Source organism: Anolis carolinensis, unplaced genomic scaffold (assembly GCF_035594765.1).
Source record: "Anolis carolinensis isolate JA03-04 unplaced genomic scaffold, rAnoCar3.1.pri scaffold_11, whole genome shotgun sequence".
Taxonomy (NCBI): domain Eukaryota; kingdom Metazoa; phylum Chordata; class Lepidosauria; order Squamata; family Dactyloidae; genus Anolis; species Anolis carolinensis.
In genome coordinates, this window is record NW_026943822.1 from 2,688,473 (window position 1) to 2,705,596 (window position 17,124).

The 17,124-nt window shown below is 43.0% G+C and overlaps 2 protein-coding genes across 2 annotated transcripts in view; one reads left to right on the forward strand and one right to left on the reverse strand.

The window, feature by feature from the left end:
* iqgap1 (IQ motif containing GTPase activating protein 1) overlaps window positions 1-6,578 on the forward strand; it is a 54,228-nt gene extending 47,650 nt beyond the window's left edge. The window contains exons 35-38 of the mRNA XM_003229463.4: window positions 2,211-2,377; window positions 3,992-4,114; window positions 4,335-4,443; window positions 6,249-6,578. Coding sequence (XP_003229511.1) covers window positions 2,211-2,377; window positions 3,992-4,114; window positions 4,335-4,443; window positions 6,249-6,362 — 513 coding nt within the window. The 3' untranslated portion in view covers window positions 6,363-6,578. The remainder of the gene's footprint in view (window positions 1-2,210; window positions 2,378-3,991; window positions 4,115-4,334; window positions 4,444-6,248) is intronic.
* Window positions 6,579-8,328: 1,750 nt separating this feature from the next.
* On the reverse strand, window positions 8,329-16,338 carry selenos (selenoprotein S). Its single transcript, XM_003229462.4, has 6 exons — window positions 16,185-16,338; window positions 12,059-12,187; window positions 11,285-11,391; window positions 10,656-10,745; window positions 10,489-10,564; window positions 8,329-9,844 (listed from the first exon to the last, which is right to left on the reverse strand). Exons 1-6 carry the CDS (start codon window positions 16,249-16,251, stop codon window positions 9,765-9,767), a joined length of 549 nt encoding a protein of 182 aa, XP_003229510.1. The 5' UTR covers window positions 16,252-16,338; the 3' UTR covers window positions 8,329-9,764.
* Window positions 16,339-17,124: the final 786 nt, after the last annotated feature.

Sequence of the window (17,124 nt, forward strand, 5' to 3'; positions counted from 1 at the left end):
AAGCAGAAGCTGGATGGCCATCTGTCGGGGGTGCTTTGTGATTCTCCTGCTTCTTGGCAGCAGGTTGGACTGGATGGCCCATGAGGTCTCTTCCAACTCTAGGATTCTGTGACCATCTCAAAAGATCTGAAAGATCCATATCACCTCTAGAGTGACCAACTCCTGTATTTCCGTATTTCAGCTAATGTTTGAGGTTTTCCCAGCTCCCATATTACCCTTGCATTTCTCCCTTACACAGTGGAACTTCTACTTAAGAGCACCCTGACTTAAGAGCATTTTGAGTTAAGAGCCACCGCTTGGCCTGGGGTTAGCTTTGACATGCGCACAGCAGTTTGAATTAAGCGTGAGCACCAGAGAGAGCGAGTGCAGGGCTTTAAGGCTTCAAGTGAGCAGCCTCTGGGCCTCGCACCTCATGTTCTCATTCACTTTGGGAGATTGGGTGGCTCTTGTTCGCTTTGAGGAACTTTAGGTTAGTTGATTCTCTGTGGTTTTTATTCCTGGTCTGTTTGGCTTCATGATGAGAGAGTAAGAGGGAGAAAGAGGGAGGCTGGAATGAGGACAGGATGAAAAAGAAAAGTATGTTTCTGCCCCTTCACTTTGGGCTTTCTTGCCCCTCTTTGTGGGTCTATCTTTTTAAAAGTTTTTTGTGTGTATTTTTTAAAATTAATTTATCAGTCAAAATGTATAAGTTTACATTCCTCATTTTACAATACAGTAGGGTCTCACTTATCCAACGTTCTGGATTATCCAACGCATTTTTGTAGTCAATGTTTTCAATACATCGTGATATTTTGGTGCTAAATTCGTAAATACAGTAATTACTACGTAGCATTACTGCGTATTGAACTACTTTTTCTGTCAAATTTGTTGTCTAACATGATGTTTCGGTGCTTAATTTGTAAAATCATAACCTAATTTGATGTGTAATAGGCTTTTCCTTAATCCCTCCTTATTAACCAACATATTCGCTTATCCAACGTTTTGCCGGCCCGTTTATGTTGGATAAGTGAGACTCTACTGTATCTTAAACATATCATATTGTATACAATTTAACAGTAAAAAAAATCAAGAACATCTTTAAGCATATTTCTTATCAGTTTTTAACTTTTCCATTACAACTTTACTACATATCTCTCTACCACACACTTTTTTATCTACTTATACATGTTTTATAATTAATATTATTATTATTAATTTATCAAAAAGTGTGTGGTAGAGAGAGATGTAGTAAAGTTGTAATGGAAAAGTCCAAAACTGATAAGAAATATGCTTAAAAATGTTTTTGGATTTGATTTTTCTTTATTGTCGGATTGTATACAATATGATATGTTTAAGATACTGTTTTGGACTTCAACTCCCACAATAACTTCTAAGAGCCCACAGAGTGTTAGGAATTGTGGGAGTTGAAGTGCAAATCACCTGGAGGGAGAGATTATTTATTTTTATTTAGTCTTTATATTCCGTCCTTCTTTCTCGCCCCAAAGGGGACTCAGGGCGGATCACAATGTACATATATATATGGCAAACATTCAACGCCATTAGACAAACAACACACAGATAGACAGACACAGAGGCTATTTAACTTCCCAGCTTCTGGCTTTGTGAGGGTCTGCTCAATTCCGGCCACAGGAGGAGCTGCATTGTGACGATGAGTTCTTTTTGATGGTGGTGTAAATCAATTAAATTAGCTTCCCCACATAAGCGGTCCCTAAATTTTCCTACTTGACAGATGTAACTGTCTTTCGGGTTGCTTAGGTCAACAACGAGCAGGGCTAGATGAAGTTGGCCCAGGCCTGTTCTAGGCTGTTTAATCTAATTGGACCAACAGCCCCCCCCCATCTCTCTCTCTCTCTCTCTCTCTCACACACACACACACACACACACACACGGGGAAAGTAGGGATGTCATCTTTACGGAGGCCTTCGCTCGATCTGAGATGCTGGAAGCTCCTCCACTAACTTCTTTGAGTTCCTCTTTTTTCTTCTCTTTTTCTCCGTCCCTCCTAAAAAAGAAACGGCATTTGGGGTGCGGCGGCAGGGAGCTGGAGGTGCTCTTTGCACAAATGTGGTTTTTTGCTCAACGTTCCTTAATATTCAGGCCTATGCTTTGCAAAACATAATACCAGAAATTATGCCCAGCCTTGTGCCTTTTGCATGATCCGGCGTGAGCTCCCCGCTGGCTTGTTTTATGTGGGCTCCTTTCTGCTCTAGGATATCCGGAACCAGCGCCGGTATCGCCAGAGGAGGAAAGCAGAGCTGGTGAAGCTGCAGCAGACCCAGAGCGCGCTGAATTCCAAAGCGACGTTTTACGGGGAACAGGTGGACTATTACAAGAGCTACATCAAGACCTGTTTGGACAACTTGGCCAGCAAGGGAAAGTGAGTGCCCGTGTTATGAATACTTTCCAAACCTTAAAAATGTTCTTTAATCTGTTTTCACTGGGACAGAATACATCAAGCACTTTCAAAGCAAGAAGCAGACACACAGACTCCAGGACTGTGTTTTATAACAACTGTATTGGCTACACAGACAAAGGGACACGTCACATATACTCTAACATTCACTCACGTACGTTCATGTTCATATTCACCATCCTTCTTAACGCTTGCTGGAAGGAGGTGGGCGTTCAGAATGCTGCATTCTTTGCATATCTGGCAGACCTTGTTGTTGTTCTACTTGGTTGTTTAGATAAGCTGTCATTCAGTTCAGATTTGCTGGCGCTTCATCAGTTCCAGAACAGATGTTGTTTAACTTCTTTAACGTAAGGAGACATTGTCTCCGACTGTGTAAACATGCGTTGTTTACACCTAAAGTTCTCATCAGTTCAGTGTTTTTCTCATTAGCACTTTTCATGCCAGTTAATCAATAACAATAGAATAATATCCTTGTTTATATTCCGCTCTATCTCCCCAAGGGGACTCAGAGTGGATTACAGGTACATATATGGCAAACATTCAATGCCGTTATACAATTGACAGAAACAAGACAATATATAAACAGAGGCAAGGCTTCCCTCTTTTCATCTCTAGCATCTGGCTGTGCTCACTCGGCCATGGGGAGGTGCTGTTGTTTCATTTTCCATGCTGAGGAGCCTGTCGTCCATGGACGCCTTTCCTGGTTGGATTTTTGCCGGCATGTTTTTCTGGGTGCTTTTTATCTCCGTGCCAAAGTGGTACCTATTATCTACTTACATTGTTGTTTTTTAATTGCTAGATGAGCAGAAGCTGGGCTGACGGCGGAAGCTCACCCCGACCCAGGCTTGAACTGCCAACCTTCTGGTCTGCAGGATCTTCTATAGCTGGCAGTTTTACCCACTGTGCTAGCCTGGCCCTCATATTTTTATTTATTTATTTATAGTATTTATATTCCGCCCTTCTCACCCCGAAGGGGACTCAGGACGGATCACACTGTATACATATAAGGCAAACATTCAATGCCCATATACACATAGAACCAAGACAGAGACAGACGCAGAGGCAATTTAACCTTCTCCTGAGGGGATGTTCGATTCTGGCCACAGGGGGGAGCAGCTGCTTCATCATCCACTGTGAAGGCACTTCCTCATTCCAACGTCGTAAATTAGTTAAACTTGCCCCCCCCCCACTTTTATAAGTGGTATCTTATTTCCTACTTGATAGATGCAACTATCTTTTGGGTTGCTAGGTCAGCAACGAGCAGGGGCTATTTTTTATTTTTTAATTGATGGGTGCTCACCCCGCCACGGGCTGGCCTCGAACTCATGACCTCATGGTCAGAGTGATTTATTGCAGCAGGCTGCTCACCAGCCTGCGCCACAGTGAATCCTTTACCTCTTCCATAGGTTCAGATGTTGTCTTCAGCCTTGCCAGACCTTAATAGGCCCTAGCCAGACCCCAGTCCTACACTTTCATCCATCCATCTATCCATCACACCTCCTCCCTGCCGCCTTTGCCCAGTCAGGGACCCAGCCCTCAAGAGCCCCTGAGCATAAATACTTCCTTCCTTCTTCCCAGAGTCTCCAAAAAGCCACGGGAAATGAAAGGGAAAAAGAGCAAGAAGATCTCCCTGAAGTACACGGCGGCACGGCTCCACGAAAAGGGGGTGCTCCTGGAGATCGAGGACCTGCAGAGCAGCCAGTGAGTGCCTCAAAACAGGGGGCAGGCATAGGGGTTGGCAAAGCCTTGGGGCCAAATAGTGCTGGAGGTGGTGTCTGGGGGGTGGGCGCAAGGCTTTGGCCACAGCACTGGCTCAGTGGCCTCCTCCTCTGGCTCCATTGTGTAATATTGTGCTCACACTTCGATGTCAACCTTTTTCACGGTAGACAATACCCGTTTGTTCTCTCCCTCGACTCCACAGGTTTAAAAACGTGATATTTGAAATTGCTCCAACAGAAGAAGTGGGGGACTTTGAGGTCAAAGCAAAGTTTATGGGCGTTCAGATGGAAACGTTCATGCTGCATTATCAGGTAGGAAGGACTCCTTCCCCCATTTTTGCTGTTCACGCCATCAGTTTTCCCCTTAAAAGCTTGGACGGTGTGCATGTGTGTCCTTTTGGTCCTGTTGTTGCAGAGTTATCTGACTGACACTTCAGGGCCAGATTTGGCCAAAAGAAGGACTGAAGTCAAATGTTTGGAAAGTCAGTTAACAAATGCATTAAAGGGTGTTGCAGCAAGAGCTCCCTTATTTTTGAGGAAGTTTGTGGAAATCGTTGCCTCCTTTTTGGAGCAGCAAAGATGGCTTTCTGAAAAGCTTTGATATTTCTGTGAGCCGCCCCAAGTCCCCTCCGGGGGAGATGGTGACGGGATACAAATAAAATAATAATAATTATTATTATTATTTATTAAAAGTTGTCAGATAGAGAACCAGCTTTGATTCTAGGGTCCTTTTTGTCCCAGATGTTATTGGATTTAGTTGAGCAGAAGCTAGAAAGAGATAGGTTTGGTAAAGCCCAGATGAGCTCTGCTTGCATCTTTATGTGTAGAGATTCACTTTTATTTTATGGATGCCCTCTTCGCTGTTTGTTATGAAACACAATAAACTGCATCTTACTACATTTAGTTAAAACGTGTTTCAAATCCGTTTTCATAAATTAGTTGATTCTGTAATGTGTGGTAGAGTTCGATATCACGGCACTGCATTTCAGTGGTAGGTTTTAGTGCTCTTTCTTCATCTTATTAAATTGTCCATTTTTAATTGGGCCGCTTTTGTTGATTTATTTACATGCCTCTCCCCTTTTCCCCATGAGAAGGTGGCTTGGTCTCGAATATCATCCCAGTTCCGAGTTCCAATTAGATAAGCTTGCTTGTGAACTTAAACCTGGCAGGTCCTTGCATTAGAACATACTGGATTTCTTTGAGTCTCCATCGAATCTAATGTGCACCCTGAAACCAAAACAAGTATTTGCTGATGAATGTAATGTGCAAAAAGCTGCCAAAAGGGCACTCTTTGTAATTTGGTCATTACAGTGGCTGTCTGCTTGGAATTCTTTCTTTATAAACAAAAGCGCAAGAACACCAAAGCTTCCAGCAATGGAAAGGAAAACCTTGGAGCGCATCTATGCTGTAGAATGAATCCACTTCAACTGCCTTGGTTCAATGCTATGTTTTACAAGGCCTTGAGCCTTCTATGTCAAAGGACGCAGATGCCTCACCAAACTGCAAATCCCAGGATGCCATAGTATTGAGCCCTGGCCATTAAATTATAAATCATGTCCCTCAATTAGGATCTCCATCTGCTCCTGAAGCAGCTTCTCCTTTGGCTCAGCACTAAGCTTACTTCTGTGTGACGGGAATCGAATGCACACCCTATTTATTTATCATATCTATATTCCACCTTTCTCTATCCTGAGGGGGACTCAAGGCGGCTTACAAACGGCACTTATACAGTGCCTTAGGCATAAAACACAGACATGAAATAGAATTATAAAAATTAAAACAGACATAAAACTTAATATGAGACACATCATCCAAAGGCAAGGTCTAAAGCCGTTCCAAAATCCATTGCACGATTTCCAGGTTTTAAATAAATAGCAAGGTAATTTAGCCAGAAAAGGTGAGCACTAGATTTGAGTAAATGAGGTATTTTGTAGGAGAATGTTTTGTTCTTAGTTTCAACACCCCCCCCCTTCCTCTTTCAAGCCACGAGTAGTGGTGCTTTCTTCCAGAAGCCTGAGGTGAGGGCCATGGCTGCATGCCTGGGCTGCACTGGGCTCTGTTCCTGGAGGCCCGAACGCTCATTGAGAGAAATCCCCTCTCCCGTTCTCTCTCTGCAGGACCTGCTGCAGCTCCAGTACGAAGGGGTGGCCGTCATGAAGCTCTTCGACCGGGCCAAAGTGAACGTCAACCTCCTCATCTTCCTGCTCAACAAAAAGTTCTACGGGAAGTGAGCTCCCCTGCCGCTGCCTTTCGCTGCTACTGCTTCTTCGTCCAGGAGCCTCCTTCCCTCATCCCTCCTCCTCCTCCCCCAAGAAGCCAAAGCCAAGACCTCTCCTCCTGATGCTGATGCTGCGGATCAGGCCTTTGCACTGCTTGGCCTGTCTGTATTGTTTCCCATGTACTCCGCCCATGGCGCTCACTCCAGATTAAACAGTTATTATTCCTTTTTTTCTCTCTCATCAAGTCTGTGTCTCTGGGCTGCTTTGCTCTTCAAGGCAGGCAGTCAGGGTTCCTACTCGCCTTTGCTGTCTGTGGGGTTTTCCTTAACCCTCTAGACCAGGGGTCCCCAAACTAAGGCCTGTGGGCCAGATGCAGCCCTCCAATGCCATTGACCTGGCCCTTGTCCTAAACTTTAGACTTAGGGTTGACCTAAGTCTGAAACGACTTGAAGGCACACAACAACAACCATCCTAATTTTGGACTATTTCACCAAAGTCCGGTCCCCAACAGTCTGAGGGACCATGAACCGGCCCTCCACTTAAAACGTTTGAGGACTCGTGCTCTAGACCCTTGAAACCTGCTGCATGATGTTGAGCAGGTCACACTCTCTCAGCCCCAGGTGACAATGCAGCCTCCCAAGGCTGGAGTGCCAAGTCCGGCCAGTCAAAGGCAACAGCCACCTTTTGCCATATCTCTTTGGCCGAAGGACAGTCCCTTATGAAGTGCTCAGTGGTCTCTGTAGGCTCATTCCAGCAACACAGGAGTGTTTCTGGCACAGAAGTCTGGGACTTCTTTCACCCAAGGTTGGTTGCCCTTCAAATAGTATATTTGATAGCAAAACCTCCATACTTCATTTTGTTGGATCTGCCCGCAGACTTCTATTAGTATATCTGGCCCAATGCGCTTCATGGCAGCTGTCTCCTCTCCACCACTTCTCAATCAAACTCTCATTAACCCAGTGCTCTGCAAAAAGGGCATGCCACCCCTCTATGCCATCCTACCGGTGAGCCCCGTGATCATATTTTCCAAAATTTTGCCTGAGAAAAATAGCCAAAAACTTCAGGTGTAAAGCTGGTAAATTGAGCCACCCTTGAGCCATCGTTCTGTAGGCCACTGCCCTGGCCATAGGGAAAGTGGCCGTTCCCCACAGAAACCGGAAGACCAATTTTTCCGCTTCTGGTTTTGGGGGGGGGGGGGGGTAGACCGGCTAAATTTAAGGCCAGGGGCATGATGTAAGTCTTCACATACACTGCCTTTTGGTAAACATTTCGGCTCCATGGTTTCCATTTACCAAAATATTCCTTGATCTTTTTAAGCCAAAGGTGCCAACTCGTTTCCTATTCAAAAGGTTTAATTGAAAACAATAAACCTATAATTTTACACTCTAATCTCTATAGCGCTTGGCTTTCTTGTGTTTGTTTACTCGCCGCTACAACCTCCACAGGAGATAAACACAAGGTTCCCTCTTCCCTAGCGAAAGAGATCAAATGGCCTTTCTGCAGATTAATCTGGGCCTCAGAAGCTTGCTGATATTTGGCCAAGACGGTCATGGCTATCTCTTCCCAATTATTAACAAAGAGGGAGATGTCATCTGTATGGGCCACATATTTTACTTGTTTCACAGTGACCTCTGTAGGGAAAGGCCCGATTCCCCCTTCAAGAGGAGGAACCCTCAAACTGTTCTCCTTAGCCTGGATCTGACAGAGAATTAAATCCAAGACCAAAACATAGAGCAGGGGGTCAGGGGACAGTCCTGCCTGACCCCCAAATCTAGCCTGACGGGAGCCTACCTGTGCTCATCAATCTGAGGGGTTACCTGTGCCTTAGAATACAACAGTTGTAAAAATTTCACAAAGCGGAGGGCATGCCCCTTTTGCACCAAAGCTTTCCACATAAACTGATGATGGACTCGGCCAAAAGCCTTGGTCTGGTCTAACAACAATATTTTCCCTTCCCATTAATCTCATTGGCCAAATAGAATATTTTATTTATTTATTTGAGTAAATTTTTACCCCGCTTTTCTCCTGCCCCAAGGCAAGACTCAAAGCGGCTAATAGTACAATAAGAACATACAAAGTAAAATTTAAAACAGGAAGCTGTTTTTGATTAGTGTTTTTCTTGTATCCTGGTTGTCAAGTCACAGGCTTTGAAAGTGAAGTAGGATTAAAATGGTTTAAAATAAATATCGTCTCCCTGGGAAATTTGCAGACTGCAAGCTTCCCAGGGTAAAGAAGTTTGCACGTACCTGTTTGTGCTTAGGCTACATTTGAAAAAGATAGGTATACATCTGATGCTAAAGAAATAGAATTTATTAAGCAACAGTTTGAAATGGAGTATGAGGAGGCCTTTTGTCCGGAACAAGCCACACACCAATAATGCAACCTGTTTTACCCAGTCACAGACACGTTTACCTAGAAGCAAGCACACACAGTCCAATATGGCTCCACGGTACCTGTGTACAGGATGGCAGTCTTGAGACATGGTCATTAAGCAAGAGTACGTACTTTCCTGTATAGAAAAGAGCCACCGAAAGAAAGAAGGCTGCTAATGTTATTTACAGTATTTTGTCTTACAAAGCAGATGAAACAGGAGGAGGGCAGGGCAAGAACTGTCCCCAATCAGCTGTCTTATCTTCGGAGGTCCTCAGTGATGTGTCCACCATTTATAAGGACCACGTCATTTGTTGCTGCTTGTTACAGGGAGTTTCTCAATGTGCTGCATCTATTGCTCCATCTTTGTGAAGAGTTGAACCCCAAAACCAAACTCAAATATTCTTTTGATATGACCTCAAAGGAGAACTGGCTACATTTACCAACCAGATGAGTGTGTGGCTCAGCCAGTTTGGAAGCTGTTGGCAGGAGACACCTGGGGTCTCAACATCCAAAGTAGCACCATTTCCAATGCTTCTTATTCTCAGGGCCTTAAATAGTGACATTGGATCAACTACCAGTTGTCTTGCTCTGCCTTTGCTGGATATTGTGAGGAAAACCCAGCTTTGGCATCTAAAACTTACTCCCCCAAAAATTGGAGCAGGGAAACATGCCATTTCAAACAGGTTTTGTCCCCTGCAGAGCCCAAGGCACTTTGGCAGGGAGTTTGGTCCTAAACTCTTATGCAATGGATGTTCCCATTGCACACAAGAACCTGGGGGAACGCATGGATGGCAATGCTTTGCTCTCAAAAAGAAAAGTCATCCTCATGACATTCCCTTTCTGCTTCTACCATTTTCTTCCTGCTGCTTCCATGGCACTCCCAGCTGTATTTACATTTTTTCTTTCATATATCTCTGAGTCACTAAAGTACTAATCTACCCTCCACTAAGTCCCTGTGTCAAGCAACCCACAGACAGCTGCAGCTATGGGGCCAGATTAGTGTCTGCCAGTGTTCAAAGAAGACACTGGCAGAAGCTAGCCTCATCCACCCGATGAAGGACCTCTGCGCCCGGGTCTCCATGAGCAGGTCCCGCCACCGTCTCCAGACAGAGGGTTGTAACCTGGGAATCGAGAGGAAAACCTCAGGAAAAGAACCATTCAGGAAAATCAGGATAGTGTTTAACTGCTTTTTAACCGTTGTAAAATAAGATTTTCGACTTCTAAATTTCAAAGACCGGGTACAAACAGCATAAATGGTTAAAGATATCTTCCTGTCCCAGCCTTTATCTCAGCTTCTGTCATGTGGCTGCTCTGCTATGAGGAGAATGTGGGCTGAGCAGCCACACAACAGGAGCCAAGGAAAAGCATGGCTGGTTGGACCTGCCCACTGCTGCTCCAACAGCAAACTGTCAGGAAGAAGTGGCACAAAAATCTTCCCAAGTAGTGGTGGCATCATCATCATAATTATTCCATATGGATCTTTCTCCCTTGTCTCTAAATCTGAATACTTTTGATAAATAAGCATTTGATGGCATTACAATCTTATACTGTATTTGCGTTTTTAAAACTTAAAAGCAGAGCAGAAAGCCATGGACACACATGGGGAAGGGATCTTCTTCAGGGAATGTAGCTTGAAGGGATGTGACTTGGGTCGCACAGCCAAAGATAACATCATGCAGAACATCATAAAGAAACCTGAGTGCCCCTTAAAAAAAAACCTCCCTTGTTTCACAAAACTAAAAAGCCCCCCAAATCTGGAACTTACCCCCCTCTCGTAAAGGTTTGCTTCTCGGTTTTGGCTTTGGGACACTGGTTGATGTTGAGGCTCCAGACTGAGGTTCCTAACATTGAGAAAGTGTTAATCAATCCTGTGTTCTGCCCATACACCTACAATAAAACATTTCTTCTCTGTTTCTGACTCAAAATACTGACCTGGTTCTGTCTGAGATTCTCCTTGTAACTTTTGCCTTCCTGCATACTTTCCCACATGGCGATCTTTTGTTTTCGTTTCTCCTCTTCAAGCTAAGAGGCAAACATGGAGTTAGAAGTGAAAGAGTTTGACGTGATAGTTAAGCCAGACCTGCACAAGCTGGGTGATCTCAATGCAGCTCTCTAGAATAGGGGTTCTCAAACTTTTTCAGCCACAGAACCCTTTTTGCAGCAAAGCTTTCCTCAGTTTCCTCCTCAAACTGAGACACTGGCCATGAACACCTTCCTTGCTGATCACTTCAGCAAGAACAGTCTTGGAAAGAGGTTTGCCAAACAGTTATCTCCAGTTGCCATGAGTTTTCAAGGACCTTCAAAACCTGCCATTTCAAATTTCAAGTGCTAAAAATTACTTCAAAGTAACTCAGAGTGTTTCTTTTGGAGATTTAAGATACACAGAATTCTGGTCTATGTCCACGGTTGCACATTTTTCCAAATAAAAACCATAAATCAGATATACGTGTATGTTGTTCAGTTTGTGAATAGGATGAATTATATCGCTGATGGCCACTTGATCAGTTGCAGGGCGTAAATCTACTAATGTCTGCAGGTCAGATACAAGCCTTGAATATTACCTTTTTCTGTTTTTCTTTGAATTTTTCTGCTTGTGCATTCAGTTCTTCTTGCATTCTCAGACGGGCAGCAAGCAAAGCCTCCTGTTGTCTAACCACAGCCTCAGGTTCTAATCAACCACAGAAGAGCGTCAGCATTTCCAAGGAATCTAAGCAGCCCTTACAAGCACTTGACCCTGATTTAAGCCAACCCCACAGCAGCTTACTTTTATCAACATGGTTTAATATATAAAATATAGATAAATATTTTCAATAATCCAAATGATTCTAGCACAGGAAGTGATTGCTAATTAATACAAAAGGCTCTCCTTGCCCCAAAAAAGTGGGACAGAAATTAATATTCTGTTGTAATCCAGAACACAGTGAAAATAAAGAGACTTCTGATATCCCAAAATGAATACACTCCAAAAATACAAAAGTGAGATGGAAACATATGCTTGTACACAAATCTTTCATACAATTTCTTCGGGCCAGTAGTTGGGCAACTTCAATGAAGTTCCCATGGATGATTGATTTCACTGATTGCATGTATATCCAACCTTCTTTCAGTTAGCAAAATGCAATGTTCACGTCTGTCTATGTACAATACAGCATAAAATTGCCCACATTTTATAAGCAATATTTTTTTAAATGTCTATTGCCTATGTGAGCATTTTATGCACAAATCTAGTAGAGTGAAGTCTTGCAGGACATATTGAAAACACTCCAAAGTTAAAAGAAAATGAAGGGTGACCTCTTATTAAGGATGAATTCAGTCTCTCCCAATCTCATACTGACCAATATCTGTTGTGTCCAAGGAGTGCTTGCTGGTGCTTCGAAATGTTTTGGAAAGCTTTTGTACAAGTAAATAAACAGCAATAAGACTGAAGAGGATGAACCAGCCATAGTCTGAGAGCAATGAAACCACTGGAATAAAACACAAAGAGACAGAAGCATTAAGTGCTTAAGTCATGCTGGTCCAAATGTGTTCAAGGTTTGGCTGGGAAACTGTGAATCTCAAATACTATGACAGTGGAAAGATATGACATAAAGAAAACTATTAAGATAAGTAACAGAGTCTTGATTGTGGGTTTTAACAGGGAGATTACACTGTTCAGGTCAAATAATATTGCTGGAATTATGTAACTTCAAAATTAATATATGAATTTAGTTGTTTACTTTTTCCCAACCTATTTTTCCCCTTTGCATGGTATGCATTACATGCAATACAGCCAGCCTGCAGTGCTAATTCCAGGCAAACAACTAATTACATCAATGAAGAACACAGCAGCAGTGCAATGATTTAAAAAGCCAGCCAGTGTATGTCATTTTTAAAGAAAGAAACCTAAGGACCCATTTGACACAGGTGAGGAGCAATGAGGCTCAACATTGTCACTGCTACTTTTTTTCTGATCAGGATCAGCAGTGTCCTGCTGCTTCAGCCAGAAAGAATGGGCCATCCTCATCCATCCTAATATTGTTTTAAAACCCTCTTCCAGGGCAAGGTTTTAGGGTGCACAGTGGGCTGCAGGAGAAAGTCAGTTGTCATGACTCCTTAAAAGCCATGCCATAAATGTCAACATGGGGTATATCACTGTTGTGTTATGGGATATGGAGTGACATACAGAGTCTCAGAAGCAGGCTATTTGCCCAGGCCTCTGTGGCAGGGGAAAGAGAGGCTAGAGAGGAAGCCATAAAAGAATGTTTACACCTCAGATGGAAATTGGACCTTTCACACAGTTTCCGGCAGAAGCAGCAGGATCCATCTTATGTACTAAACCAACTTCTGGCCTCTGCATTTCACACTCATCTGGAGGAGGAAGGCAACACCCTTTCCTGGTGCTACTATAACTTGAGGAGTCAGAAGTCAAACATCTTTCACTTCTTATACAGCTGACCAGCAGAACCCCAACTAGCTTCTGCTGACCCAATGTATTAACATCTAGACAAGAAAGCAAGGCACACCTTCTTTGGATAATCCCTATAAAAGTACTATTCTGATGCTATGAAACCCTTGGCTTTGTAGTTTGGCATGGCACCAGGACTCTGGTAGAAAAGGCTGGAGTCCTTGCAAAACTACAACTCCCAAGAGTCCATAGCATAGAGTCAAGGGACTAAAACTGGCACACCCTCAGTCCCAAAAAGACTACATTAACAATACCACACCTGTTATATTGTACAAGCAGTCCCCACGTTACGAACAAGATTCCCTAGGTTTATTTTTAAGCATCATTGTAGGTAACTTGGAACAGGTATATTTTTAAAGTGTAACTCCATATATATGTAGTAGAGTCTCACTTATCCAAGACTCGCTTATCCAAGCCTCTGGATTATCCAAGCCATTTTTGTAGTCAATGTTTTCAATATATCGTGATATTTTGGTGCTAAATTCGAAAATACAGTAATCACTACATAACATTACTGCGTATTGAACTACTTTTTCTGTCAAATTTGTTGTCTAACATGATGTTTTGGTGCTTAATTTGTAAAATCATAACCTAATTTGATGTTTAATAGCCTTTTCCTTAATCCCTCCTTATTATCCAAGATATTCGCTTATCCAAGCTTCTGCCGGCCCATTTAGCTTGGATAAGTAAGACTCTACTGTATTAAAATCTAGACAAGAAAGCAAGGCACACCTTCTTTGGATAATCCCTACAAAATATGGAGTTACACTTTAAAAATATTCTGATGCTATGAAACCCTTGGTTTTGTAGTTTGGCATGGCACCAGGACTCTGGTAGAAAAGGCTGGAGTCCCTGCAAAACTACAACTCCCAAGAGTCCATAGCATAGAGTCAAGGGACTAAAAGTGGCACACTCTCAGTCCCAAAGAGACTACATTAACAATACCACACCTGTTATATTGTACAAGCAGTCCCCACGTTACAAACAAGGTTAAGTTCTCTAGGTTTGTTTTTAATCTGTGTAATGTCCAGGGTGGGAGAAAGAACTCTTTGTCTGTTGGAGGCAAGTGTGAATGTCGCAATCAATCACCTTGATTAGCATTGAAAAGCCTTGCAGCTTGAAAGCCTGGCTACTTTCAATACATATATAAATACATATATCATACAGAGCTCCATAGGTAAAGGTTTTCCCTGACGTTAAGTCCAGCCGTGACCGACTCTGGGGGTTGGTGCTCATCTCCATTTCTAAGTCGAAGAGCCGGCGTTGTCCGTAGACACCTCCAAGGTCATGTGGCCGGCATGACTGCATGGAACGCCGTTACCTTTCCACTGGAGCGGTACCTATTGATCTACTCCGGGCTGTAGTGCAGGCTGGAGAGCAAGCCAGCTGCAACCAGCTGCAATGAATCACTCTGACCAGGAGGTCATGAGTTCGAGGCCCGCTCAGAGCCTATGTTTGTTTGTCTTTGTTCAATGTTAAAAGGCATTGAATGTTTGCCTATATGTGTAATGTGATCCGCCCTGAGTCCCCTTCGGGGTGAGAAGGACGGAATATAAATGCTGTAAAGATCTTTGGTTAAGATCATCTTTTTTTCCATCACAATTATTATGCTCCTCAACCTTTTGCACTGGTCGCTCTTCCCGATTCCTGATTGATTGATATTACTCAGGACTCCTCCCTACCGTACCTAATGTGACCTTAAATGATTCTAATGCACTTTATCTATTTATGAATTTGTTACCCATAATGTGCACCGTACACTTTGCTTATCCACTATTGCAACCTCATTGTTTTTAACCTGATGTTTTAATTCTGCGTTGTGTTTTGTAACTTATTGTGTATATTTTTTATTGGTTTTTGTTTTTGTCCTGATGTTTTATATTTTATCATTGTTTGTATTTTGATTTTGCTGTAAGCCGCCCCGAGTCCCCTTCGGGGGAGATGGAGGCGGGATACAAATAAACTTATTATTATTATTACAGTAGAGTCTCACTTATCCAAGCTAAACGGGCCGGCAAAAGCTTGGATAAGCGAATATCTTGGATAATAAGGAGGGATTAAGGAAAAGCCTATTAAACATCAAAATAGGTTATGATTTTACAAATTAAGCACCAAAACATCATGTTATACAACAAATTTGACAGAAAAGGTAGTTCAATACGCAGTAATGTTATGTTGTAATTACTGTATTTACAAATTTAGCACCAAAATATCACGATGTATTGAAAACATTGACTAGAAAAATGGCTTGGATTATCCAGAGGCTTGGATACGCGAGGCTTGGATTAGTGAGACTCTACTGTATTATTATTATTAAATAAATAAATAAATAAATACTCACACTTGCATGTTTTCGAACTGCTAGGTTGGCAGGAGCTGGAGCTAACAGCGGCCGCTCCCGCCGCTCCCGGGGTTTGAACCTGGGACCTTTCGGTCTGGAAGTTCAGCAGCTCAGCACTTTAACACACCTCACCACTGGGGCTCCATACATATATCAAAACTGATACTCTATTAGACACAATACTAATAGAATGGACGTTTGAAATCCATAGTTTAAAATGGGCTGGGAAACAAAGGTCTTTGCTTGTGTTTACAATTCTGACAGGAGTTAAAAGGGCATCCAATGTCACTCATTCTACAGTGTAGATCCGGCCTGAGCAAGCTTGGGCCCTGCAGGTGTTTTGGACTTCAACTCCCATCATTCCTAACAGCCTCAGGCCCTTTCCTTTTCCCCCTCAGCCGCTTAAGCGGCTGAGGGGGAAAAGGAAAGGGCCTGAGGCTGTTAGGAATGATGGGAGTTGAAGTCCAAAACACCTGCAAGGCCCAAGCTTAGTGTAGAACCAACCTCTAACTGCCTCACAACGTATTTTTCCCAAGGAAACACCTCACAACTTTCATCTTCAGAAGGCAATAGCTCGAAGGCACTCCCTCACATGCCTTGAAGGGCCGGCTCACAACCCGGAAACTACATTTCCCAAGCCCCAGGCCAAGGTAATGAGAGGCCTCGGTCCCCTCACCGGTTTGCTGAAGGACTTGAGCGCCTTCCTGCTCCGTCGGCGTACCAGGCCTCAGATCCGCCGCCATCTTGCAGCACCTACATCCGGGTCCTCCCGCTGCCGAGTCACGAATGAGAAAGCGGGACGTCAAGATTCGTTTCCTCGTCCAATGAGACGAGGTAGGTATCCTTGGACCAATCAGGTGGCGAGGAAGGCGGGATGAGGCGGGAGATGAGGAAGAAGGGCCAATCAGGAGAAAGGGAGACGCTGAAGAGATGACGAGGCTGAGTAGGGATGACAGCAGAGTCTCACTTATCCAACACTCGCTTATCCAACGTTCTGGATTATCCAACGCATTTTTGTAGTCAATGTTTTCAATACATCGTGATATTTTGGTGATAATGACGAGGCTGAGTAGGGATTACAGTAGAGTCTCACTTATCCAACACTCGCTTATCCAACGTTCTGGATTATCCAACGCATTTTTGTAGTCGATGTTTTCAATACATCGTGATATTTTGGTGCTCAATTCGTAAAGACAGTAATTACTACATAACATTACTGCGTATTGAACTACTTTTTCTGTCAAATTTGTTGTAAAACATGATGTTTTGGTGCTTAATTTGTAATATCATAACCTAATTTAATGTTTAATAGGCTTTTCCTTAATCTCTCCTTATTATCCAACATATTCGCTTATCCAACGTTCTGCCATCCCGTTTATGTTGGATAAGCGAGACTCTACTGTATTATTATTATTAATTATAATTATTATTAGCAACATTTATATCCCGCCCTTCTCACCTCGAAGGGGACTCAGGGCGGTTTACAAGTATATATACATACAATATATTATATTATACGACTATATTGCAATATTCTTAGTAATATTGCGTGTAATATAAATATACAATTATAATAGTGAATTATTATTACATCATATTATTATTAATATTACATG

Coding starts and splice junctions, on each gene's coding strand:
- selenos (XM_003229462.4), bottom strand. CDS start 16,251: ATGGCGGCGGATCTGAGGCCTGGTACGCCGACGGAGCAGGAAGGCGCT. Junction 11,392..12,058: donor CTTGGACACAACAGATATTG/GTCAGTATGAGA, acceptor GTGGTTGATTAG/AACCTGAGGCTGTGGTTAGA. Junction 10,565..10,655: donor AGAATCTCAGACAGAACCAG/GTCAGTATTTTG, acceptor TCTCAATGTTAG/GAACCTCAGTCTGGAGCCTC.